General features: G+C 38.0%; 2 protein-coding genes across 3 annotated transcripts in view; one reads left to right on the top strand and one right to left on the bottom strand.

The window, feature by feature from the left end:
• The window catches only part of myo10 (myosin X), a 44541-nt gene extending 27002 nt beyond the window's left edge, over window positions 1-17539 (top strand). For both annotated transcript variants that reach the window (XM_079875292.1, XM_079875293.1), the window contains 28 exons: window positions 103-169; window positions 259-351; window positions 606-674; window positions 1314-1396; window positions 1472-1580; window positions 2059-2139; window positions 4712-4836; window positions 5434-5548; window positions 5939-6045; window positions 6148-6372; window positions 6456-6495; window positions 6646-7563; window positions 8005-8125; window positions 8524-8767; window positions 9186-9281; window positions 9403-9496; window positions 9828-9883; window positions 10418-10560; window positions 11104-11295; window positions 11393-11550; window positions 11632-11755; window positions 12283-12583; window positions 13440-13647; window positions 13735-13871; window positions 14313-14430; window positions 14888-15343; window positions 15588-15779; window positions 16823-17539. In XM_079875292.1, coding sequence (XP_079731418.1) covers window positions 103-169; window positions 259-351; window positions 606-674; window positions 1314-1396; window positions 1472-1580; window positions 2059-2139; window positions 4712-4836; window positions 5434-5548; window positions 5939-6045; window positions 6148-6372; window positions 6456-6495; window positions 6646-7563; window positions 8005-8125; window positions 8524-8767; window positions 9186-9281; window positions 9403-9496; window positions 9828-9883; window positions 10418-10560; window positions 11104-11295; window positions 11393-11550; window positions 11632-11755; window positions 12283-12583; window positions 13440-13647; window positions 13735-13871; window positions 14313-14430; window positions 14888-15343; window positions 15588-15779; window positions 16823-16924 — 4774 coding nt within the window. In that variant the 3' untranslated portion in view covers window positions 16925-17539. The remainder of the gene's footprint in view (window positions 1-102; window positions 170-258; window positions 352-605; window positions 675-1313; window positions 1397-1471; window positions 1581-2058; window positions 2140-4711; window positions 4837-5433; window positions 5549-5938; window positions 6046-6147; window positions 6373-6455; window positions 6496-6645; window positions 7564-8004; window positions 8126-8523; window positions 8768-9185; window positions 9282-9402; window positions 9497-9827; window positions 9884-10417; window positions 10561-11103; window positions 11296-11392; window positions 11551-11631; window positions 11756-12282; window positions 12584-13439; window positions 13648-13734; window positions 13872-14312; window positions 14431-14887; window positions 15344-15587; window positions 15780-16822) is intronic.
• Window positions 17540-19371: 1832 nt separating this feature from the next.
• marchf11 (membrane-associated ring finger (C3HC4) 11) lies at window positions 19372-25059 on the bottom strand. The gene is made up of 4 exons (XM_079875423.1): window positions 24626-25059; window positions 22461-22616; window positions 21064-21256; window positions 19372-19739 (listed from the first exon to the last, which is right to left on the bottom strand). The coding sequence occupies exons 1-4, from the start codon at window positions 24977-24979 to the stop codon at window positions 19429-19431; spliced, it is 1014 nt and encodes a 337-aa protein (XP_079731549.1). The 5' UTR covers window positions 24980-25059; the 3' UTR covers window positions 19372-19428.
• Window positions 25060-25814: the final 755 nt, after the last annotated feature.

The following is a 25814-nucleotide window of genomic DNA, read 5'->3' as shown; positions in this document are numbered from 1 at the left end:
ATATAAACACACCCAACACATCACCAACACCATCAACCAAAGCACAGGGTGAACGTCTAATTCTCTGCCGTTTTAATACTTTCTTTGTGTTTGCGTTCATAGAGAAGGGCTGGTCTGGGAGGATGTCAACTGGATGGACAATGGAGAGTGCCTTGATCTCATAGAAAAGGTAAAAACACAAACATAGTCACTCAAAAACACTGTCTACATTCTGATGTTCTAGATCTGAGTCTGTCTGTGCATGTGTTTTCTCTGCAGAAGTTGGGTTTGCTTGCTCTTGTGAATGAGGAGAGTCATTTTCCTAAAGGCACTGATGGCACATTGCTGGAGAAACTCCATAGCCAGCATTCTGTACGTCACACACACACACACACACACACACACACACACACACACACACACACACACACACACACACACACACACACTCATTTTTTGAAGGGCAGTAGGTTTGCTTGGGCAAGAACTGTAGGCAGGAATGTACCCAAATGGAGGGGACCAAACAAACTCATATTGATCAACCACTTACATGAATATTGGGCATAATCGTCAACTTGGATATGATGACTATAATCACTAATCTATTTCTCTCTCCATATCAATAGAGGAATCAGTTCTATGTTAAGCCTCGTGTTGCAGTTCATCAGTTTGGAATCAAGCACTACGCAGGAGAGGTACAGCACCCTGTCTACTGTTTTTATTATTTATTTATTTATTTATTTATTTTAGTTGAATTGAACTTCCAGAGTATGCATCTTCAACTACCAAAAAATAACAGGAAAAAAAAATAAATATATATATATATATATATACATTTCTTTTAAGTGGCATTTTGTTCATATATCAAATGCAATTGTGTAAAACACAATAGGTCATATCTTATAATAGGTGCAGGTAAAGATATTGTTTATTCAATTTATACATTTTTTATAAATATTTTAGGGAGCATTTATCTTATAAAAGGGTCAAGAAGCATTATTTATTAGCATACATAGCATTTGATTAAATATTTGATTAAATAGACTGTTGATACAATATGGTCTCTCAGTTACCAGCCACCAAGTTGGTGATCACAGTAAAATACAAAGAAATACAAAGAATTTTTATATATTGAAAATGTTGCAATTTTTAATAAGAGGGTGTGGTGGTTTTAAGTTTTATTTTGAGAAAAGAAAGATAAAAATTGTAGTCTATTCACTTGTCATGTGTTATGGTGTATATACTGGAGAATGAGGGGGAAAAGAATCAACGCTGGTCAACGTCAGCATTGCAGGTGTCATGTCTCTGTTAACATCCTGCCTTTTTGTCTACAGGTTGTGTATGATGTCAGAGGAATCCTGGAGAAGAACAGAGACACATTCAGAGATGATATTCTCAACTTACTCAGGGAGAGCAGGTGTGTGTGTGTTTGTATGCAGTTGTGTAACTGTCCTCAATGAGGCCATGTATTCACACGTTCCTGTTCTCTCAGGTTGGATTTTGTGTATGATCTCTTTGAGCGAGTGAACACCTGGACTGGACAGGACACAGTCAAGTGTGGCTCAAAGTATCGCAGACCTACAGTTAGCTCCCAATTTAAGGTAAGAAACTACAACTCATAATGCTTTAGAACAGGTAAACAACAGTTACATTTAAATGTAAGTGAATGTAAAGATGCAATTTTTACTCTTACACTTTAAAAAGTGTAACAAGTGATTGTATGTTTACGTTTGTTTCTAATAACCTAAAACATCAAGTGTTTATTAGTATATTATGGGCTGGTTTCACAGACAGGGCTTAAACTAAGCTAGGATTGGGCCTTAGTTCAATTAGGATATTTAAGTAGCTTTTATAAACCTGCCTTATAAAAAACATTTCTGGTAGTGAATCTTGAGACACAACATTGGCACTGACATATTTTAAGAAATGTCAGAGTAAGTTGCTTTCAGTTAAAACAGCAAAAACATGCATTTTAGTCCAGGACTAGTGTAAGCCTTGTCTGTGAAACCCCCAGTAAGTGCATTTGGTATACATCGTTTTAAACTATTTGTAACAGATTATTTATTTCTATCTACCCAGAATTCATTGCACTCCCTGATGTCCACCCTTAGTGCCTCCAATCCATTCTTTGTACGCTGCATTAAACCCAACAATAGCAAGGTATGTGTCACAGACACAAACATATGAACATTAGATGTCTTCTACTTTGTGTCAGTTTGTATAACATTGGGTTTATGTTGGGTTCAGGTTTGAAATGAATTTAGATTATCACTTCAGAGTTGTTTTGTTTATTTTGAGAATGCCAGTCGGATCTGGTCACGTTTATGGGCCGGGTTCAAGTGCAGACATCTAATACATACACACCAATTAGACACACACACACTATCAGATGGCGATTCTGTGTATGGCTGTATATCTCTGTGTGTTTTCATTCAGTAGTGACAAAGGGAGATCATAAACTCAGTGTGAAGATTTAAGACTCCTTTGAGAGACACACACACACATGCTCTGCACACTTTTCTATTCCGACTGCATTGGACCCGAGGCCATTCAGCAGACTGCCTATTAACTCTATAGCAGATGTCAGACTACATGTGTGTTTTGTGTTTGGTAGTACCTCTTTGTTCAGTTGTTTGAGGTCAGTGCAGAATTGATGTGTTAATGGGACACATCAATTCTGTTCCATTCTACTGTCGCTTTCAGATCGGGCATAAACAAATCTATGCTGAAGTAAATCAATATGCAGTTGCCTCGTGCAGAAGGCACAAGTATATAGTATATATAAAATATATAAAAGCAAAATAGAAAGCTAACAAATAATGTAATAATTAATAATGTAGAATATTTATTATAACAGTTAAAACTAATATGATGACTTAATAAGACTAAATAATTTACAGCTACTTATGTGTAACGTTTGTCTGCTTATATCCAAAATTAATTATTTAAAAATCATTCCTCAAGAAAATACAAGTGAAATCAAACAGATGTCAATTTTCTTTATTTATTTTTTTTGTCACCAAAAACGTTGACTAGATGTGAATTTTCTTTTTTCTTCTTTTTTTCTTTCTTCTTTTTCTCTAAATTTGGCTTGACTTAATATAGTAAAAACAATTAAATGATTAACTAAAATGTATTTTTTTTAATGATCTAATTTACATATGACATCTATTATCTGTTTTCTATTTCTCTAAATATTTAAAATTAATTACAAATTAAAATATTCTTCTCTAAAATATAAACAGCCAATGAATGAATTAATTAATTTGAATGTACAATTATGTATGACATTATATATTTGTCTGTATGTCTGTCTTTCTGTCAAGTTCACTTCAGCTGTATGTCTATGTCTCTCTATCCACTGTCCCCCCACTTTATTTGAATGTAAACAGCTGGGGTGGCTTCTGCCCCTTTTTTACCCACAATGCATTTCCCTCCAACACCCCCCTCCCCCCTTGAGCACAAATTAGCCCAGCATGGGTCTGATCTCCATGGTAACCAGCAGTGTGTGAATGAGAGCGAAGGGGTTGGGGGGTGTGTACGTGTGTGAGCTGACCAGTTGATCTCTGGCTTGTTGTGAACATACACTCACTCAGAGCTGCCGACGGTCACAGGATGAGAAAGGACACTTTTCTGTACAGTAAGAGACGAGTTTATATATTATTAAACTAAACGTTTAGCCAATAGCCAGTTACATTGTTGATGTAGAAGAACAGAACTGATACAGTGGTGTTTAGACAGATGCTGAGAGTTTTTCCAGATGTCTGACTGCTGTCTATCTGTTTACCTGTTGGATAATTAAGAAGCTTTTGCTTATTAAAGAACAGATTTATGAAAACTGTTCGCTATGTTCTCATGGTTTCATTCTTAAAGGGATAGTTCACCCAAAAAATGACAATTCTGTCATCATTTACTTGTGTCGTTCCAAACCTGTGACTTTCTTTCTTCTGTAGAACATAGATATTTTGAAGACTGTTTTTACCCATACAATAAAAGTCAGTGTGGTCCAAAACAACTTTCATTGTATGTACAAAAACACTGATACATTTTTCAGAATATCTTCTTTTGTGTCCCACTTTAGAAATAAAGTCATACAGGTTTTGGAACAATATGATAATGAGTAAATGATGACAGAATTGTCAGTTTTGAGTGAACTATCCTTTTAATATTTGTAATATGTAGCTAGCATTTGTTTTGCTGGGAGACAATTAAAGAGAGACTTTGTCCCTCCCCCCATGAAGTACTCTGACATTGATCCTGTCTGCTTTCTGTGACTTGTGCTGCATGTATCAGTATGTTAATGTGCCTCTAACTATAATGAATGATTGTGTGAGTGTGAGTGTGTGTGTGAGTGTGTGTGTTGGTATTGACCTTCCTCTCACAGTGCTCATTCACCACTCATCTCTTCATCTCACTTTCATTCGCCAGTCCTTCTGGTTCATTCCTCCTTCCACAGAGATGACATTTAGAAGCGGGGATCACAGCGCCCCGTTTCCGACCTCACCCCCACACAGGGTCGGAGGTCAGGGGGAGAGGGGGTGATGATGGCCCACTTAGTGTGTTTGAAGAATGAATCCACTCAAAACTCAACCAGTCTATATTTGAAAGCGGAATTAATTTAGCTAATTTAGATTTATGACCTCTAACTTGTCTGAAACTGAAACACTTTTTTAAATGGAGCAAATGTGGTGATTTTAAATTGTTAAAATGTCTCTGTCACTCTCTTTCGCAGATGCCCGATCAGTTTGAGCAGTCTGTAGTCCTCAACCAGCTGAGATATTCTGGGATGTTGGAGACGGTTAAAATCAGACGTTCTGGGTTTCCAGTCAGGAGAACGTTCAGTGATTTCTGTTCCAGGTTTGTGCACCAAAAACTATAACCTCGCATATTCCTACTGAAAATTAATTCTGAAAATGTTCCATTCCATCATTTTTATCAAATGATAATGCAAAGGGGATTTTTATTTAAAGGTTAAGGTTTTCCGACACCTCTTTAGCCATAGTTAAATGAAGTCATTGCCATTCTTTTCAGTCCAAACAGTCCTCCTTTCTATGCAAATAACACTTTTAATAGAATGCGTCTTATTCACTAAACTCACACTGTTTGACACCCAGAATTAACATTGTGCTATTACTGCTTGCTTTCTGTTTTTACTGCATTTCCTGCAGTATGGTAATCATATAGTGGATACATGGGCACAGAGTTGAATGCAATATTGGCATATAAAAGTAAGATCCATTTTTAGCCTGTGGAAAGAGACCGGTCAGTTTGATATGTGTGTAATTGGATTCGTCTAAAATACTCACAGGTGGATGTGCAACAAAACTGTTCCCAATTTTTGGTCACAAAATGTATCATAATTTTGCATTGTTCTGTCCCCATGAAAATAAAAGGATTTATTGTGAACCACCTTTGCAGGACAGTTCAATCACTGTTTTATTTTGTTTTTGCCAGATACTATGTGTTGATGAGGGGCTTGGCTTTATCAGATGACATCAAGGGGCGGTGCTTCCTTCTGCTGCAGATCTATGACAACAGCAGTGCTGAATGGCAGCTGGGAAAAACCAAGGTGAGAAACATCATGTTCTTTGAAATGTGTGACTGTGTTGATAGCTGACACAAAATACTTTTGGAAAGTTCTTCACAACACAATTTAATCATCACTTTGCTAACTGTCAACCCAAGTTAACAGGTAACCTAAGATATACGTCCTCCCATTCTCTCCATTCATGTAAAATTTTAACCTAAAATGTTTCCATTCATTTTTTTAATGCATCAGCTATCAAGAATACTGAATAGGGTGGTGCATAAGCAATTGGAAAAATTTGATGCAAGCTTTTGTGAAAGTGAAGCAGTTTGAAAGATGCTTGGATCTAAACCTAATAATTTATTGGTTTTATACTCTAGATCCATCATGATGAGTGTAAATGATGGCTTTTCATTGGTTGTATTTTTGTAGGTGTTTATGAGAGAGAGTTTGGAGCTGCGGTTAGAGAAACAAAGAGAAACAGAAGTGCTCAAAGCGGCTTCAATTATCCAAGCTCATATATTGGGTTATAGAGCACGGTAAACACACTTACACATGCAAATGCACATAAACTTACTCACGCTTGGTGTCAACTCTAATGTACACCCTCTGTTTCTCTCTCTGCCCTCTGCTGGTTATAGGTTGCAATACAGGCGGCTGTTGCAGTGCATTGTTGTCATTCAGAAAAACTACCGTGCACTGTTTTGGCGCCGGCGTTTCCAGACAATGCGCTGGGCCACCATCACCCTACAGAAGAGGCTCAGAGGGCAAAGGGCACGACGGCTCTACATTCACCTTCTAGAGGAGAAGAGGAAGAGGGAAGAAGAGGAAAGGAGACGAAGAGAAGAACAGGAGGCACTAGAGAGGTGGGACAATAGCCTGTATTATTATACCTATGTTTGTGTTTATAATGTTAGTTTCTGATCTTCTTGTGATGCTTATTTGTCAGAGAGAGACAGTGCATGGAATTGGAGCTCCTGGCACAAGCGGTTAGTGGAAATCAAAATCTATCTATCCATCCATCCATCCATCCATCCACCACTTTAGTTTTTAGTTTAAAAGCAGATTTCAAAACACAACCAACTCAAGTGACATTCAGTTTATATTGCTTGTTGGGTAACGCAGTCTTTTCTATGCAGGCAGAGGAGGCTCGAAGAATAAAGGAAGAAATGAAAAATGAGCAGATTCAAAATGTATTACCTGAGAGTACCACACCAGAGAACAGTATTGTACCAGAGAGTAGCCCATTTGAGAATGACCCTCCTGAGAGCCCAGTAGCAGAGAAATCACTGGCGGAGCAGGTGTTTGACGAGGTGTTCGAAGGAGAAACAAACCAGGCATCACAGGTGGAGGAGATCTTGCGTTTGGAGCGTGAGATTGAAGGCCTGCGGCGACAGAAAGAGGCTCAGGAGCAGAGTCTAACCACGCATTCGTTGCATCGTCTGCAGTGGCTGCGTGATCAGGAGCTGCGCAGGCTGGAAGAAGAGGCCTGCAAGGCTGCGCAGCAGTTCCTCACATCGCTCAACTTCGATGAGATCGACGAGTGCGTGCGTAACATCGAGAGCTCGCTGGGGGGATCCAGTGGCTCACAGCAGGGGGTAGCCAGAGGTGAGGAAGATGAGGTGGATGAAGGTCTGGGAGTGGATGACGGGTTTAAAGACTCGCCTAATCCCAGCGAGCACGGCCACTCCGACGGCCAGCGCACCAGTGGAATCCGCACCAGCGATGATTCCTCTGAGGAGGATCCTTATGCTAATGACCGTATGCCCCCGCCCTTAGCCCCGCTTATCATCATGCCCTCAGCCTATCATGCTCCACCCTCAAGCAGTGGCTCCACCTACTCTCACGCTGTTCAGGAAGAAGAGGCGGAGCTAATCCCTCCCGATGAAGATTCAGATTATGATGCAGATGATTATGATGGAGGCCTCATCATGCGACCTCCCAGCCTCCCACCTCACAATGACCACTGGTCACGTGACCATCGCAGCTCCTTTGCAACCAGCACCAGTGTCAGCTCCGGGGCGTACCGCTTCAGCTCAGACGGGCCACAATCTTCAGTGAGTTTTGCGTACACATTCTGCATGGTTGATGAATCAGATTCATTAAATGATTCAAGGTTTTTTTTGTAGAGCAGGGTTTCCCAAACATTATTGTCATTTAACAACACATTTGCATGTTCACGGTGCTCTGATGTCTTTCTATCACAAGAATAAATTACATTTGAAAATAAATAGAAAAAAGTTATTTTAAATTATTAAAATATTACTGTTTCTATCATTCTAAAATTGAGTGTTTTCATTAAATACATCTCATGGTAAATATAGGAGACTTCTTTCAAAAACATTAAAGAATCTTACTCACCCCAAACTTTTAAATGGTTGCGAACATTACTGAAGGAAAAAGAGTTGTGAATGTCATTTCATGACTTTAAAAGCATGTGCTGTTAATGCTCGTTTATATGTAATTGCTGATTGTGTATCCCTGTTTCTTTCCATCAGTTTGAGGACAGTGAAGATGACTTTGAAAGGTTTGACACCGACGATGAATCATCTTACCGACGGGATTCTGTCTATAGTTGTGTCACTCTCCCCTACTTCCACAGCTTCCTTTATATTAAAGGTAAATAGCCTGCCAACTCTTCTCTCAACACCTCCCCTTTATTATGTTTGCTTAATTACATGCTTGCAAGACAGCGTAATGAAATTTAAATCACTTTTTCATCTTTTCCAAATATTTCTGAAGGTAACTTAAATGCTCAAACTCAATTCAGACTTAGTTTTGATAACTTGATACTTTTTGGAAATTTAAGTTTAAATTTACTCTAAAATTGTTTAATGTTCGTGGAGCAGGATTTTGACCAATCAGATTTCAGTGGGCGGGGCTACCCAGTGCAACTCATTAGAAAATCTTAACCATAACTATTTGTGGCAGCGGTATCTGATTAGGACAAAAATTGAATTTGCTTGGAAGATTTTATGGCTTTTAATAGCTTGAATGTGCCTGGATGTGTGTTGCAGGTGGCCTGTTGAACGCCTGGAAGCGTCGCTGGTGTGTGCTCAAGGATGAAACATTTCTGTGGTTCAGGAGCAGACAAGAGGCTCTCAAACAGGGCTGGCTGCTGAAGAAGGGCGGAGGATCCTCCACACTCTCTCGTCGCAACTGGAGACGCCGCTGGTTCGTCCTGCGACAGAGCAAACTCATCTACTACGAGAACGACACAGAGGAGCGGATGAAAGGCATGCTGGACATGCACGAAGCTAAGTAAGACCTCAGGAAGTTAGTTCAGTACACAAAGGTTTCAGGTTCAGTCACAATCAGTGTGACACTAGATCTGGAGAGCTATGGTCATTCTCTATTGCCTCATTATTCTTGACACTTTTAAAGGGCTTAACCTATCAATCAAAAATACTAATAGCACATACAAATACAGCAAAAAGACAAAAAAAATGTATTTGTTTATTTATCTTTCTCTCGAATCTACACTGAATTGGCTTCAGCTGAATAATGACACTGTTGTCTTTTTTAGAGTTGCTTTACAGGAAATGTTTAATTCTGTTTGCATCATTGATCATTACTTTCCTGTTTGTAACTGTAAAGCTGCTTTGAAACTATCTGTAATGTATGAAGCTCTATATAAATGAAGGTGACTTGACCTGTTGTTTTTGTGTTGTTTTATTAGAGAGATCATTGATGTAACAGGGAAGGAGAATGGGATTGACATTGTTATGCCAGGAAGAACATACCACCTTGTTGCAGAAACTGCAGAGGATTCCAGGTTAGTGTGGTTATTATTTGTGTTTTTTAATCCTGCGTGCTTTAAGCCTTGATGTTTACTTAGTAAATATATAAAACCATTGAATTGAGGTGTTTAATTATTCTCTGTGTGTTGTGTGCAGTCATTGGTTTAGCGTGTTAAGTCAGGTGCACATGTCGACAGAACAGGAAATTCGAGAGATGCATGATGAACAAGCAAATCCTCAGAATGCTGTGGTAAGTATTAGACACACACACACACACACACACACGTTTTTTGGGGACTTTCCATAGATATAATGATTTTTATTCTGTACAAACTGTATAATCTATCCATTAACCCTAAACACAACACTCACAGAAATCTCTCTGCATTTTAAAATTTTCAGAAAACATAATTTATTTTCCTTATTGGGACCAAAAAATTGTCCCCACTAGGTCAAAAATGACTGGTATTACTGTCTTTTTGGATAAATTTGGTCATCACAACATAGGGTTTACCAGGACCACACACAAATTTGCAGACAATTCATAAGATATTTAGAAAAGATGTTTGTTTTATTCATAGGGCACATTGGATGTGGGAATGATTGATTCTGTATGCGCCTCTGACAACCCAGAAAGGTAAACACACACACACTGTCCTCTATCTGTCTTGTTGCTTTTGAAACAAAACCTTTAAAAGGCAGTTTAGTGGATTGGTGATCTGCACTTGTATTATTGACCTTTCTTTAAATATTGCTATTATTTTACATTATATATAATATATCTTATATTATTATATTATATACTATTTTTTCATTTATTTTTTACATTTTTTAAAACTAATTTCTTGTAATTGCGGCTTTATATCTAACAATTGTGACTTTCTCAGTTGCAAAATTTTGTAATTATGAATTTATATTTCACATTGTGACTTTTATTTTATTTTACTGAACTTGTGTACCATGTACTGTATATTGTTGACTCTATCACAGTTTGCAATGTTCCTCATTTGTAATAAGGCTTTGGATAGAGGCATCTGCGAAATGAATGTAAATGTTTAAACCTAATTTCACAATAACCATTTTATTTTTTCTCTGAGAAAAACAATACAGTTGCGTTATCATGTAGACAATAACATATTTAAAATGTTTTTTGCATTTTCTCTCTATCCAGGCCAAATGCCTTCGTTATAATTACTGCCCATCGTGTTCTACATTGCATGGCTGAGTCAGCAGAAGAAATGCATCACTGGATTACGTTGCTCCAACGCACGAAAGGAGACACACGTGTGCAAGGACAGGAGTTCATCATCAGGGGTGAGAGGTCACCTGCTCGCACAAATCAAAAGCCATGCTCAGTTGTTAATGGATTGTCTGTAGATTATTTGTACATTAGTTATTTCTCATTGTATGGGGATGTTTCGTCACTCTTCCTAGTCAGTCATAGAATTAGAGTAAAGCTGGATGAACGAAAAACTTTATAGGTGTTTTTGTTAGATAATAACAGGATTGTATTTTTTATTCTGATTATTTAAGAATTTGACACATTGAATGCTTTTCTTCAGAAAAAAATATGAACAAAATAACGGAATGACCCTAATTGATTTGATATGGAACATTAAGGATAATTCATATTAATTATATGTAATATGTATTACATACTTGATGGTTAATTTTTAAGATGGTTATTTAGTGTTTGGAGTGAATTGAAAAGATGGCTTAGATCACAATAACATGTTATAATGTTCACTTTCAAATCAACACCACCATGTCAGGATGCCTTGAACTACAAACTGAATTTTAAAATATGTGAAAATATGTCAAATCTCTCTCTGTCTGTTTCTCTGTTTTGGTTTCCAGGTTGGTTGTATAAAGAGATTCGGGGCAGCAGTCGTGGGAATCTTAAGCTGAAGAAGCGCTGGTTTGTGCTGACTCACAATTCTGTGGATTATTATAAAAGCTCAGAGAGAAACGCTCTTAAACTGGGCTCTTTAGTGCTTAACAGCCTCTGCTCCGTAATCGTTCCCGATGAGAGAGTCTTCAAAGAGACCGGTAAACACACACACACATGCATGCACATAAACAGTAGAGTATACCAACAAACATTTACATCTTCATCAGACTCTATACTATATTTGTGTGCTCCTAGGCTACTGGAACGTGAGCGTGTTTGGTCGTAAGCATTCATACAGGCTGTACTCTAAGCTGCAGACGGAGGCTAGTCGATGGGCCAACGCTGTGCAGACCGGCATCGACAGCAAACCGCTCATGGATACACACACACAGCAACTTATACAGGACATCAAGGTAACACGCACACAAGTGTATATGCATTTATGTTTTTTAACATCAATTTATTGAAATGCTGTTGTTATTGTTTGTTTTCAGGAGAACTGTCTGAATTCAGAGGTGGTGGATCAGATCTACAAGAGGAACCCAATACTGCGTTACACACACCACCCTCTACATACTGCCCTCCTGCCTTTACCCTATGGAGATGCACAGCACAGCTGTGAGTGAAACGCACACACACACATTTAAAATACACTTAATATTCAGTATTATTATCAATTTGACTAAACTGAAACTACTGGATGAGAACAAAACTTGAACTAATTTGAGCTAGATAATGATAATTGTCTTGTGCAGAGCTGCTTTATAGCTGAATACATTTTTTTTCTCATTATTGATGAACTCTGCAACTTGAACACTTATTGAGCTGAACTGAATCAACATTGAACTGACTTTAGCTGAATAGAGCTTCTTTATAGTTGAACTGAGTTTGATTCATAACTAATGAACATTCACACTGTTATTGAACTGAATTGAATCAACATTGACACTGTCTTCTGTAGAGCTGCTGTATTTTAGCTGAACTATATTTTATTGAACTTTGCAACATTGTTTTTTCGACAGTGTTATTTTCCTGTTTTAGCTGCTTTGTAACTGTCTGTATTGCATAAAGCGCTATATAAATAAATGTGACTTGACATATATGTTCTAATACAAACTAACGGTAATAATCACTCATGTTTTTAGCTGACAAAGGGAGAAACTACGGCACGCTGCAGGCTGAGGCCCTCAAGATCTTCAATGTTCTTCATCAGCTTGAGGCCGAAGCCAGTCCCATCCCTCACATCCAGGGGCTCCTGCAGACGGCGCATGACCTACGGCCCCTAAGAGATGAGCTCTTCTGCCAGCTCATCAAACAGACAGCACACCACCCGAAGCCTGCTGGCCCCGCACACATTAGTGGCTGGCGAGTCATAGCCTGCATGTGCTGCACATTTAGCCCCGCCTCCAGAAGTGTTCTCAAATACCTGAAATTTCACTTAAAAAGGTGAGTGAGCATGTGGGCTTGTGTTTGGAGTATTTTGTCTTGTCAGAATGCCATCGGGTTAAAAAGGAGATCAGTTAGATAATTTAAGATCAATACTTGCTTACTGCACAGTACACTAACATTCAGTAGCAAGATGCATTAAATTGATCCTTTATAATGTTAAAGAACTTTCTATTCATTAAAGAATCCTGAAAAATGTATCATGGTAAAATAAAATTGATTATAATAAGATATGTTTATTGAGCACCAAATCAGTATATTAGAATGATTTCTGAAGGATCATGTGACACTGAAGACTGGAGTAATGATGCTGAAAATTCAGCTTTGATCACAGGAATAAATTACATTTTAAATGATATTAACATAGAAAACAGGTATTTTATATTACAATAATATTTCACAGTATTACTGTTTTTACATAAATGCAGGCCTGGTGAGCACAAGAGATTTCTTTAAAAAATATAAAAAAAATATTCCTGACCCCAAACTTTTATCAGTAGTGTATATACTATTTATTGCAGGCCATTTTATAAAAATAGTATGTGAAACAGAAACAATAAATCTGAAATCGATCAGTAGTCCACAACATTGTCACATGACTTCATTACATTGCATGTTCATTCGGTGAATGGTGTCAAATTAAGTGGAAATAAATACTGTTATTTTGCATTTTTAAATCATAATTGTGTAAGTCTGATCAAATAATTAAATAAGTCAGAAAGACCTCAAATAGAATAGGATATTAAAATTCGGGGCAATACTACAATAACCAATAAATAGTTGAATAATATATGAAAATATTATATTGATTTATCTTAATAAATTAAAAATAAATTGTGACTGATTTTCTACTCAGGACACGAGAGCTGTACCCAGGGACCGAGATGGAACGGTATGCTGTATTCTCCCAAGACGCCTTGCGGCACGTGCGTGGCCGCGAATACGTTCCTTCACAGGAGGAGCTGAGGGCCATACTGAGCAGACAGGAAATGACATCGACAGTTTACTGCCATGGTGGCGGGTCCTGCAAAATCACCATTAACTCACACACAACTGCAGGAGAGGTACACAACACAAAAACACATCCACACACATATGCACGTGAGCTTCAGACCCACAGTAACTATATGTGTGTGTGTGTGTGTGTCTAGGTGGTTGAGAAGCTGCTGAAGGGTCTCTCCATGGACGACTGTAAGAACATGTTCGCTTTGTTTGAACATAATGACATCACAGACCGAGCCATAGAGAGCAGGACTGTGGTGGCCGACGTCCTCGCTAAGTTTGAGAAGTGAGTCTCACCTTAAAAATGTTATATTTATTTACATTTTTATATTTAAATACATTTTAGATAAATATATATATATATATATTATATAAATATAAATTATATATTCTTTTTTTAATTAATACAAACTGTATACTATTAAAACCATCAATATAGAACACTTAATCTGATGTAAAATGATTTAAAGGTGCTATAAAAGGATTTAAACCTCTGCCCTATAAAGACATTTGAGCAAACATAAATACATGAGGCAGAGAGTGTTTTGTGATTGGCTGAAAAAAGAGTGGGTCGTTAATCAGCTGGTGGGATTTCCGTTGGGTACTATAGGAAGATTTTATGCATCATATTACCAAAAACATCAGTTAAAAGCACATTTTATTGTTGTTTTCATTATGTGGGGAAAAAATGTGATATTCATTTACTCTCTATATTTCTCTCATTCAGGTTGGCAGATAAAGAACAGGAAGGAGAGGGCTGGAAGTTTTATTTCAAGCTTTTCTGTTTCTCAGAACCTGAGAGCGTTCCTGCTGACAGTGTGGAGTTTGCATTCATGTTTGAGCAGGTCTGATTTCAGTTTAATATCTTAAAACACATTAATAACAGGGCTGCCAATCACTTATATTTATTATTTAATCACATTTACAAATAATTGCAGAGAAAATTACATTAATGTGGCAGCTGAAAGCATTGTGTAGTCATTACAAAAAAAGGGGCTTTAAAAGTCGATATATGGCCTGATTCATGTGCACATGCAAACAAATGCATTGTCTCGCTGTTTTCAGAGTCTCACATCTACAGTGCCACATTTTTTAAGATCATGTGTCATAACGTTGTCTTATATTCTGTTGGTCACACACAAATACAATTTTTTAATAATAAATCTATTGACGTTCAAGCCAAAAACGAAAGATTTTCAGGGCAATTTCTTCACTGTAAATGTTTCACAAATGCGATTTCAGTCTCTCTCTCTCTCTCTCTCTCTCTCTCTCTCTCTCTCTCTCTCATTCTCTCTCTCTCAGGCTCATGAAGCTGTCATTAGGGGTCAGTATCCTGCCCCAGAAGAGACTTTGCAGTTTCTGGCTGCTCTTCGGCTGCAGTATTTGTTAGGAGACTACTCTACGCAGAGTGTCTTGCCTGAGTTGGAGCAGGTGTTCCCCATGGCCCGTCTGCGTGCTCGAGTACAGCAGTCCGCGCGGTGCTTTGCATCCGCCACACCATCCACAGAAAGAAAGAGAGGTAGTTTCCTGGAAGGCACGCTGAGGCGGAGCTTCCGAGGGTCACTGGGACGACAGCGCCAAGGGGAGGAGCCTGGGGCCATAGAGGCGTGGCTGCAAGACGAGAAGGCGGGGCTGAGAAGCTGTTTGGTGGAGAAATGGCGTAAACTGCAGGGGATGGAACAGGACCAAGCCATGAAAAAGTACATGGGTCTCATCAAGGAATGGCAGGGATATGGCTCCACCCTCTTTGATGTGGAGGTGAGAACACACACACATGTTGGTACACCTACCCATCACAGAAAACTTTCACCATTTTATTAATAAAAAATCATTTAGTATGTGTACATTGGGGTGTCCTCATAATGTAGGGGGCGTGGCCTGAAACTTGAATACACATTACAATATAAGAATTTTGGGTCCTCATAATGTAGGTCAAACCAGTACACTGACACTCACGTAATCAGCCAGGAGTGTCGCTGACTATATTCTCTCTGTGCGTCAGTGTGTCGACGGTGTGTATCCTGGAGAGCTGTGGTTGGGCGTGAGTCGTAAGGGGGTGTGCGTGTACAAGCGTGGGGAGGCGTGGCCTCTGGAGGTGTTTCTCTACGAGGTCATTCTGTCCTTTGGTGCACCGCAGCCAAACATCTACAAGATCAGCGTGGAGGGACGGGAGCTGCTCTTCAACACTATCATGGTACAAAGTGTTTCCCATGCTTCTACAATACACAACACTAACATTTATAGTAACTTACTTATCGCTTCATCAGTCAAATGTTTCACACATTTAAGGATCACTTGAGTTTAAACCCAATTTATTCTGTGAGTTGTTAACTCAACACTCACTCTGAACGATTCAAACATGTAACTCATCAGTTTTTAGTTCTTAGCTTGAGAATTGCAGCAATTGAATCAGTCCATTCATGAATTAATCATTTAGTGTGGTTTTTGAATGAGTTCAACAGGTCGATTGATAAAGAAAAGCGGGTCATGATGATTCATCATGGATCTGATATCACTACCATATCTCAAAGGCCCTGTTTATACCTGGTATTAAAGATTAGTTTTGGTCGATCAGATCACAAGTGGACGAGGATAAATACATAAATTCGTAGTGTAGATGTTCATGTGGTTGAACAGCCGCAAAAGAAAGCCTACTTTCTGGCTACTGACCTAATGCGTAAACATTATGAAAAGCGCTAGCCAATTAAATCGACGGGATTTAAACTTTGTCGGCTAAAGACCTAAGTTTGGTTTGAAGAGGAAAAACGTACCAAGCACAATGTTCTCTCGCCATTCTAGATACTGAAAAAGTACAGTATTAGAGTAATAATGCCTCAGTACTGTCCACCATTGCCACTTAACAACCACCCATACACACTAGCATTATGATAGCAAGTTTTTCACAGGAAAACACTCAATTTACATCACTTTATTTTTTGATATGTCATTATGAAGGCCTGAATAACCATGTTTTAGTTGAATCAAAACCTTTAAAATAAATAAATAAAGGAAATAAAATAACATTAACTGACATTCATTTAAACGTTAACATTATTTCATTTTATTTCTCATTTAGTATAACTTGAATATTTAAAGAAAAACGAATAAAAACAACAAAATGACTATTTAACAAAAGTAAAATAAAAGTGTAAAATATATAAATAAAAATGTAATAGTTTATAATAGTTTATCAATATTAAAATAACACTGGTTTCCTCTATTTGATTGTCTCTGTAGGTGATGGACATTGCAAAGCTCATGAAGGCTTACATCAGTCTAATAGTGAAGAAACGTTTCAGCACTTGTCAATCCATCAGCAGCCACGGCAGCAACTGGTGATCTCTCATTCCCGACAAACTCTTTTCCTACATGTGCCTTTGAGGATAAACGTCAGCAAAATGTTTAATCTCACAAAAACAAAAAAAAGAGCGACCCTTCAATGCTGAGTGCAAAAGAACCAAAGACAGAGACACTTTCACAACAGACACCATCACGTTCCACACACATTCTGTTGTGCTTAAAACTGTGCCACATGTACATGTCTGTTCATCAGACCGCATATTTTATGTTGTATTTACATTTTAAATCAAGTCCAGTTGCATTTCTTTGGAATTCTGCAGGCAGAAAGTCCAGTCTCCGAAATAAGCAGCACTCAATCCAGTGCCTTTAAAAAAACACAAACACAGATATGCAAACACACACAGATTCTCCTTTAAGTCTGTTTTATATGTGCAATGTTTATATTGTATATTATATAATTCTGTGGAGCTGTATATTTTATAAACCTTTTCTGTTGAACTGCAAGATTGTGATTATACTATTGGATTTTCCTCCCTCTGGTCCTATTATTTTTCTACTCTAAGCCTATAAAAATACTAAAACAACAGGAAAATCTTTCTCATTTTGTATCTTTACTGTGCATTAGTTTATAGGCAATAAATATAACAAAATTCAAAGACTCTTACATTCATTAAAATGTTCATCCACGTTCCCTCTTTGCAGCGCAGAACCATCAGAAAATCATCTCATTTAACACTTTGAATGCCTCTGAGACATCTGAATGAAATTCATTTGTTGACTATGCGTATCAGTTAGCACCAAATCATGAACGCTGGTCAAGCTGAAGTACAACGTGCCCAGATGGAATCAGCAGACTTTTTAGTATTTTCAGTGCAGATTTTGTGAGAAAATCTGCAGAATGTATTTGCATTTTCTACATAGACTTCTTTTAAGGTGGTTTAAGAAGGCTTTCAATGTGCTTATGATGTTAAAACATACATTTGTAATTATTACACTCCTAACAACATGTATATCTGTCTCAAGTAGCTTCTGAAATCACTCAGCCAGGGTTTGGTTTCTTAAGGGCACATTACCAGCATCACAGTTTACTGCAATATCTAACCACCAACCCCATTACTTAATGAATTTTGCATGAGTCTAGACTAATAGTCCAAAGTCAGTCTATTTAGTTTTTTTGCTGTAATACACACAACATGAGATGTAGGGCACTTAAGCATTGGCAGATGACAACATGTAAGATCTTTCTGAGGGTCATTTAAAATCATGTGGGAATAGAGTAAAATGAGAGCTGGACTCACTTATATGAATGTCATATTGACAGATCATATGCCAACAAAGTTAACGTTTTCTCAATGTTTGTTGAAAATTTGAAATCCCTTGGTTTCTTTTTTACAACCCTTGGTTGTACTTTTTTTTTGTTTTACTATCTCTGACAAACAACAGACCATCCTTCATTTCCAATGGAGAGTAGTATGGGAGCTGTGTGGCAGAATCCGATTTGAGCTTGTGTTGAAATATTTGACCTTTTGCATCTATATCATATGCAACCGCCTACCCAACCACCCACAACAGCCTAGTATTGTGGTGCCATGTTTTACACAAGCAAACACTACTCACATTTCTGAAAAAAATCAAATAAAGCCCAATGTAATGCAATGAGCTCCTATGCTCTAGCTTTTCCCTAATCTAGCTTTCTAATAAACCTGGCATTGTGCAGTATATGATTATTGTTAGCACTGTTTATGTAGCATTGCTTATGCTTCTCTACTGTATGTCGTTTTTGATAAAAGCATGTAGTTTTTGGGTATTTTATTTGAATGATTTCTTTTTTGAAATCCCGTTTCTCTTCCTCATGAAATCATTGTTTTCGCAGCTGTTTCGATTTAGTATTTGAACATTTGCAGCTGACTGTATATGACCGCCTGACTGGATATAATGTATGCTAAACAAAACTAGAACCATGAGGTAAGAATTACCAACATTTTTGTACTAAATGTTATTCTTTAAACAGTCTTTTTGTAAAATGGGTAGTTATAAATAATTATTTTATAATTATTACATAATTGATTACATTGATTAGCCCTAGAAAAACTACCATTAATTTCTTTCAAACGTATCAGCACTCGTTTGTTCTGTGTGGATATGTTTTACCATGGTGAATAAGGGGAGGAATGGCTGCTTCACAACCAATTTGAAAGTTCCATGCGACTGCCACTAGTTTATCAGTATAGAAATTGAAAATCTGAACGAAAAAGTTTAGTTTAAATGAAACATTCATTTGTCTAACAGCAGTAATATTTTGTGTGCATTATAATTTTAAGTCTCTGTGTGCTTTGTAGTCTTACTTCGATGCTCAAAGGCTGATCCAGAACTCCAGGCTCGAAGTAACAATTCAATATATCATTTGAATCAGTTTGCGTATCTTCTAAAGTGCTTTCAAGTAAGGCTCCTCCCAACACTGAGGCCCCTCCCACTGGTTAGCCCCTCCCACAACAGGATGGTGCAGGGAGAGTGGATTGGTCCCTGAAAGAGTTAATATCATGTCAAACTGATGTGACCCTGACCACATGCTCGCCTGAGCTTTGCTCTTGTGGGGAGGGGTCAGAGGTCACATTCAGGCACATGGAGAAGAGGTGGAGGGGGCATCGAGGTGATGACTCCAGTCGGGTGGTTTGTGAGTGTGCGTTGGAGACTGTGTGTGTGTGTGTGAGAGGCAGCCACAGGTTGCGGTGAAGGCTGTGTGTGGTCTCCAGGTCTCGGCTTTTATCGTAGTTATGGACATCCCAGAAGAGATTAACGGCCCGCCAGCGCATGAGCACATTGTACACGGCACCACCTTCATGAACAATCAGACCTGAAACACAAATGCACATGTAAACACGCATTTTTTAGTAGGGCTGGTTATTGACAGATTTCATGATTTGATTCTGATTTCACTGTGATTCAATATGGATTCATTTGTATGTATATAGTACAGTACGTCCAATTTGCTTGAGGAAAAAAAAGAACTGAACTAAAGCTGTGACTAAACAAGACAAAACTATTAAATGAAATTGTTATTTATTTTTAGATATAATAATCAAAACTCATAAGTGTTGTATACAAACATTTAAATTGCACATTAGGGAGCTTTTATATTTAACAATATAACTGAACTAAAGGCCTAATCCTGGCTTGATCTAAGCCCTGTCTGTGAAACCGGGCCTAAATATCACTAACAGGATAAGTAAAAAATATGAATAATAAAAAATAAAATGCTCTTCTCTCGAGTTTTTTTCTAGCTAAATAATATTGAGTTATGGACATTGAATGTAACATGACATTGTTTACAAGCTGGTTTTACTAACATCTTTCCACGGTTTAAACCGTGATTGAGGGATTACATGAGTCATGAAACATTTCAGTAAGTTGTATAACTGCTATAACTAAAGAGTGCCAAAATTGTATTTATTGTTTGAATTTCATGATACAATTGACAGAATTTGAACTTGAAGCTAGTTTCATTTCAAAAGTAACAAAGCTTATTGTAATTATTAGGGCTGTCAAACGATTAATATAATCCAAAATAAAAGTTTGTTTTTACATAATACATGTGTGTGTACGGTGCATAATTATTTTCTATATATAAATACACACACATGCATGTATATATTTAAGAAATATTTGCATGTATATACTGTGTATATATATTTATATTATATAAAATTTATATTATATATAAATATTTTATATATAAATAACACATTTTCTTAAATATATATATATGCATGTGTGTGTATTTATATATAGAAAATAATTATACTCCGTACACAGACATAAATTATGTAAACACAAACTTTTATTTTGGATGCGATTAATCGTGATTAATCGTTTGACAGCCCTAGTAATTATTGGATGGGAGGCACGCTTAAAATAAGTCTTGATGTTTTGTTGATGCATCAACTAAAAAAGACTAAATTACCTTGGGATTTTGAATCAATATCGGTTTATCACAATGAAGATTGATTAAAATCGATTAATCGACATGGTCAACCCAGCCCTACTTTTTTTTAAGATTATTTTCGATTTGTCAGCCATTAATTAAATGGACATGCACTCGAACAATCTGCATATAGTAGCTTGAGAAAAGGGCTTTGTATAGGACTAATGTGGTTTGAGTGTATCTATTAGTGTCTCACCAATACACACAAGGTCCATGACTGCATACATGCCATAGCAGATCTGGAACAGGATGTCACTCCGTTGCCATAGCGCCTCTGGACTCAGTGCTGACCACAGCAGCCACGACACACTGGCCAATAGGAAGATGCCACCCAGCATCACTGCAATGACCTGAACCTTCTCCACCAGAGTCATGGTGACAGTCTGCCACTGGCAAAACATACAAACACACCGGTCAGAGCTCCACACTGCAACTAATATAAACACAATTTGTTTTATTATTATTATTATTTAGAATCTAGTCGGCATTGGCGACAGATTCGTGAACAAATGACTGGTTTGTTTTACCGAATCAGTCAAAATGAATCACAAAACCACTGTGAACTCGCTCATTAAAGGGGCGTTCACATCAAGGACGATAATTAGAACTACATGAATAAAGTTTTAATAATGGATCTAATTCTATAAGAATAGTGAAGGTCACATCACAACTATAATGACAATTACACTAAGGAATCACTTTTTGAAAATCTTATTTCCAGCAGACGAACAATAAAAACATTGACAGCCAATCACAATCCATCCGACTTCAAAGAGCTCCAACATGTAAAGTAAAGCGGCAGATGATATTACTGCACCACAAGCTTATAATAATGTTGGTGTGGATGTGGATGTTAATGTCAGTATCTTTATATTTATTGTTCTTGGTGTGAACAGGCCTTTAGAGCCATTACTGAACCATGAATCATTTTTTGATTCAAAATGAACCAGGAACAATTACTGTGATATACACTTTTGCAAGACTTACGTTATTTGTTATATGTTGTCTTTTGAACAGGCATAACAATTGTTACGAGTAACATTTATAATGGCACAAATACAATTAGAATCACAATTAGAGTGACATCAAATGGAAACTAAAGCACATCTGAAAAACAATTGAGTGATTCTTTAATTTGTCAACTAAAAAAGTATTGTAAAGTACTGACCAATATATCATAAGGCAGCATAAATAGATGCCATTTACACTAAGTGAAAATAGCATATTTTCTTAGCAATACTATTACACTATTAAAACACACTATTTACACTGTTTGTTTAAATAGCAATAGATTCTGTTTACACTATGTGAAAATAGCAGTATTTTCTTTGCAATAAGTGTAATAGTAGTTAGATGCTTTTTATACTTATAAATATTTTCTTACTTTTTATTGAAAATAAATGCCTTTCCGATCTGATATGTGATGGGAAAAGGGAGAAGAACGAGTTCGGCACTCGAACTCGGGTCGATTTCAATCAAAACTGTCTGCCACACGCCTAATCTAGCGTCTTCCATAATTTTGCCGCCAGGCGTCAGTGGGCGGAGTGAGTGTAAATAGACACTCCTATATTATAAATCCCTGTGTGTGTTTACCTGTTGTGGTGGTTTGATATGTATAGGCAGGATGTTGAATCTGTAGTTGCAGAGTTCACAGCTCCAGGAGCCCTTCTCACTGATCCACTTGAGCAGACACTGCTGATGGGCATGTCGAACAGAACCAGCACAGCGGCACGGGCTCAGCAGCTCCCCCTGCAGCCAATCACAGCCAACACACACAATCAGCCAATCAAAACACACAATGATAAAACAGACCATCGTGTGCCTTTGAAGATGAGTTGAGCATTGCGTTTGTGGAGCCATGAACAATGGTGCAGATGAGCTGTTTCCTCTAAATGAGGAGAACATCTTGAGTGAATGAAACACTATACACATTGACAGAGCTTCATCTCAGTGAGTGGATGGGAAATGATTCATCTGTGCATTCATGAATTATTTCAGAAACATCCTCATTCGGAACTGTAATGAGTCTGAAACAAAGTGGAACACTTTCGCACACACACATACACAAACACAAGGCGCCTCGAGGAAGCACATTAGCTGCAGGAAGTGAAGAGCATTAGAGATGAATGGAGCTGCACATATTCTAATGGATCTCACCAACACACACACACACACCACCACCACACTGTCTGTTTAAAGCATTACGAATCACTGAGGTTTCCGATATTCTAATAATTTCATGAATTATGTAGGCCCATAATAAATTAAAAAGATGTTTACAATGTTTATATTACTCAGACTGTCCTAACACTTGTCAACAGCTGGATGTACAGTATTTATGAATTGCTATGTTGTTACCTGTGTAGGACAACATCAGGATGGCACATCTGGATCTTGAATTCAAGAACTGTTGTAATATATTAGCATGTATTTGAATTGCATTGGCCACACCTCAACAGTTGAAACTGAAGTTGAATTGGAATGATAGGAAAAGGAATTTACTGAATTGTAATTCAGTTCTGAGATTCAACATGTAGTGCATTCTGGGAAACTGCTCATCCACCCTGTCCACAAAAGTTAATATACATTACAGTGCAAAAGTCTTATAGGCACGTTAGTATTTTCACACACACATACACACACACACATACAAAAAGGTTTTAAGCCAGTTTGCTGTAGTGTGTCAGCAGGAAATATCAGTTTACATTTCCAAACATTCCTTTTGCCATCTTGTGAGATTTTTGTATGAACAAGGAGTCAGACAACAGCAGGTATGCTCCACACAGAGATCTCATTTCACATCAAGTCCGCCTGGGATTACATGAAGAAACAGACTAAAAACTGAGACAGACTAAATCCAGAAGAACTGTGGCACTGTCTCCAAGATGCCTGAAGAAACCGACCTGCAAAGCTACCTGAAAAACTATATGCAAGTGTACCTGGACAAAAAATGTTTTAAACGCAGAGTGTCACACCAAATATTTATTTGATTTATTTAGTTAATAGAAGTTAGTTGCTAAATAAAATCTATTTATGACAGGGTTTTTTAAAGCACCCTCACTTTACAGCATTTTTGCACAAGTGCCTAAAACTTTTCACAGAACTATAGCTTTGCAGATCGTTTTTTTTTTTGTTTTTTTTTTATTGTCTTGGAGAGACAGTTCTTCTGGATTTAGTCTGTCTCAGTTTTTAGTCTGTTTCTTCATGTAATCCCAGACGGACTTGATGATGTGAGATTAGATCTCTGTGTGGAGCACCGGCTGTTGTCAGACTCCTTGTGCATACAAAAATATCACTGGATTATTGCAATTAATTGCAAAAGGAATGTTTGGAAATGTGAACTGATATTTCCTACTGACACACTACAGCAAAAGATACAAATAACTGGCTTTTGCACAGTATTATACATATAAGTATATATATATATATATATATATATTTTTTTTTTTTTTTTTATTATTATTATATATATATATACACCTTTATTTTGCACTAGGCTACTAATGTTGGTTGACTCTTTTGTCAAATTGCTTGTGGTGTTACTCATAAGTCGCTCTGGAAAAGCATCTGCTAAACTTCTTTTTCATTTACTACTTTAATTCAAACTTGGTTCAAATTAAGGAATTTAGGGCATTCTCAATTCAATTCTGAATGGCGCACAATCCTGGAACCACCAAAGACGTCGGTGTGATGCATATAAACATGCATAGACCCACAATATATAGCGCAGACAGATTAAATGAACGGCCCTACTTCACCTGCTCGGCTCCCTGAAAGCAGATCCGACAGCCTGGGGTCGGGACGCAGCTCTCGTTGCTGCAACTGGAGCCCACTGTTTCCGTTTTCCCCGCGCTCTGCCCGGCGATGTCCTCGCCCGGTGTGTCCGTCCCTGCACACGCACCATCCTCGTTCTCGATCTCTGTGATCGGATCAGCCAGGGGTGTTTGAGCTCCAGCGCCCAGCTGCAAGTCATCCTCGCTGAACTCCCCGTCGATCCCCAGCACCGTTTGGACCTGAAACTGTGCGGCATCCACGGTCACGGTGGCGCCTCCCGGTGGCTCATCCACCGTCTGCACGTGCAACGGACCCGCCTCTGCGTGGTGCACATCCATGAATGACGGCACTAAGGATCAGAATGAAATAGCAAAATTCGAGGTTTGAGCTCTTACGGGTCTCTATCAGATTTTCCACGGCTCTTCTCCCCTCTGGGACGCATAGGTCTGGCCATAGATCTGCGTCTCAAACCGCTTGCGTTCTTAGAAAGGCACAAGCTTCTGTTGAAAGCTGCAGATGTCCAGGCTGTGTGGCGTGATGTGCTCGGTGTCTCGTTTGCTGAAAGCAGCTTTTCCCCGGAAGACACATTTCCATCCGGGCGCGGTACTGGAACACCGAGCAGTGAAGGCACGAAACACACATAACCACACAGCCAGCCTTCACAGAAGAATCAAAAGCACCGTTTGAGAGTGTGAATGAATATTAAAACGGCGAGTAAATGTGAGCGACTAGGTTGTTTCCAGCGGGAAAGTCGTTTGGGTAACTGTTCTATGATAAACCCGGAGCCACGCGCTTATTGTCATTTCGAAGATTTACCGTGGTGGTAACCATAGTTACCCACTTGGTAAAACGGTGCTAACTTGGTATTATGCCTAATATGATAGCCGATAGTAACAGTCACCACTGTCATGACACGAAATAAAAAAGATTATGTCAATTCTTACAGATGAAAAATTCTTATGATAGCCTACTTATTGAAGCCTCAATTCTTTCAGTTAAAGGATTGCACGGTGCCATCAGAAGTTAAATTAATATATAGCCTACAAATATATTATGTCATTTGCCTTTAGAAAAGTGACAAAGACATAAGTTAGGCATTTCTATTGTGCTCACTTGGCTATTCAATGGGTTTTTAAGGTAATTCGTCCGCAGTTTTCTATTAATATTAGTCTC

This window comes from Squalius cephalus, assembly GCF_949319135.1.
Source record: "Squalius cephalus genome assembly, chromosome: 7".
Taxonomy (NCBI): Eukaryota; Metazoa; Chordata; class Actinopteri; order Cypriniformes; family Leuciscidae; genus Squalius; species Squalius cephalus.
The sequence above is the reverse complement of the archived record's forward strand: the minus strand, read 5'-3'. Positions and strand labels throughout refer to the sequence as shown.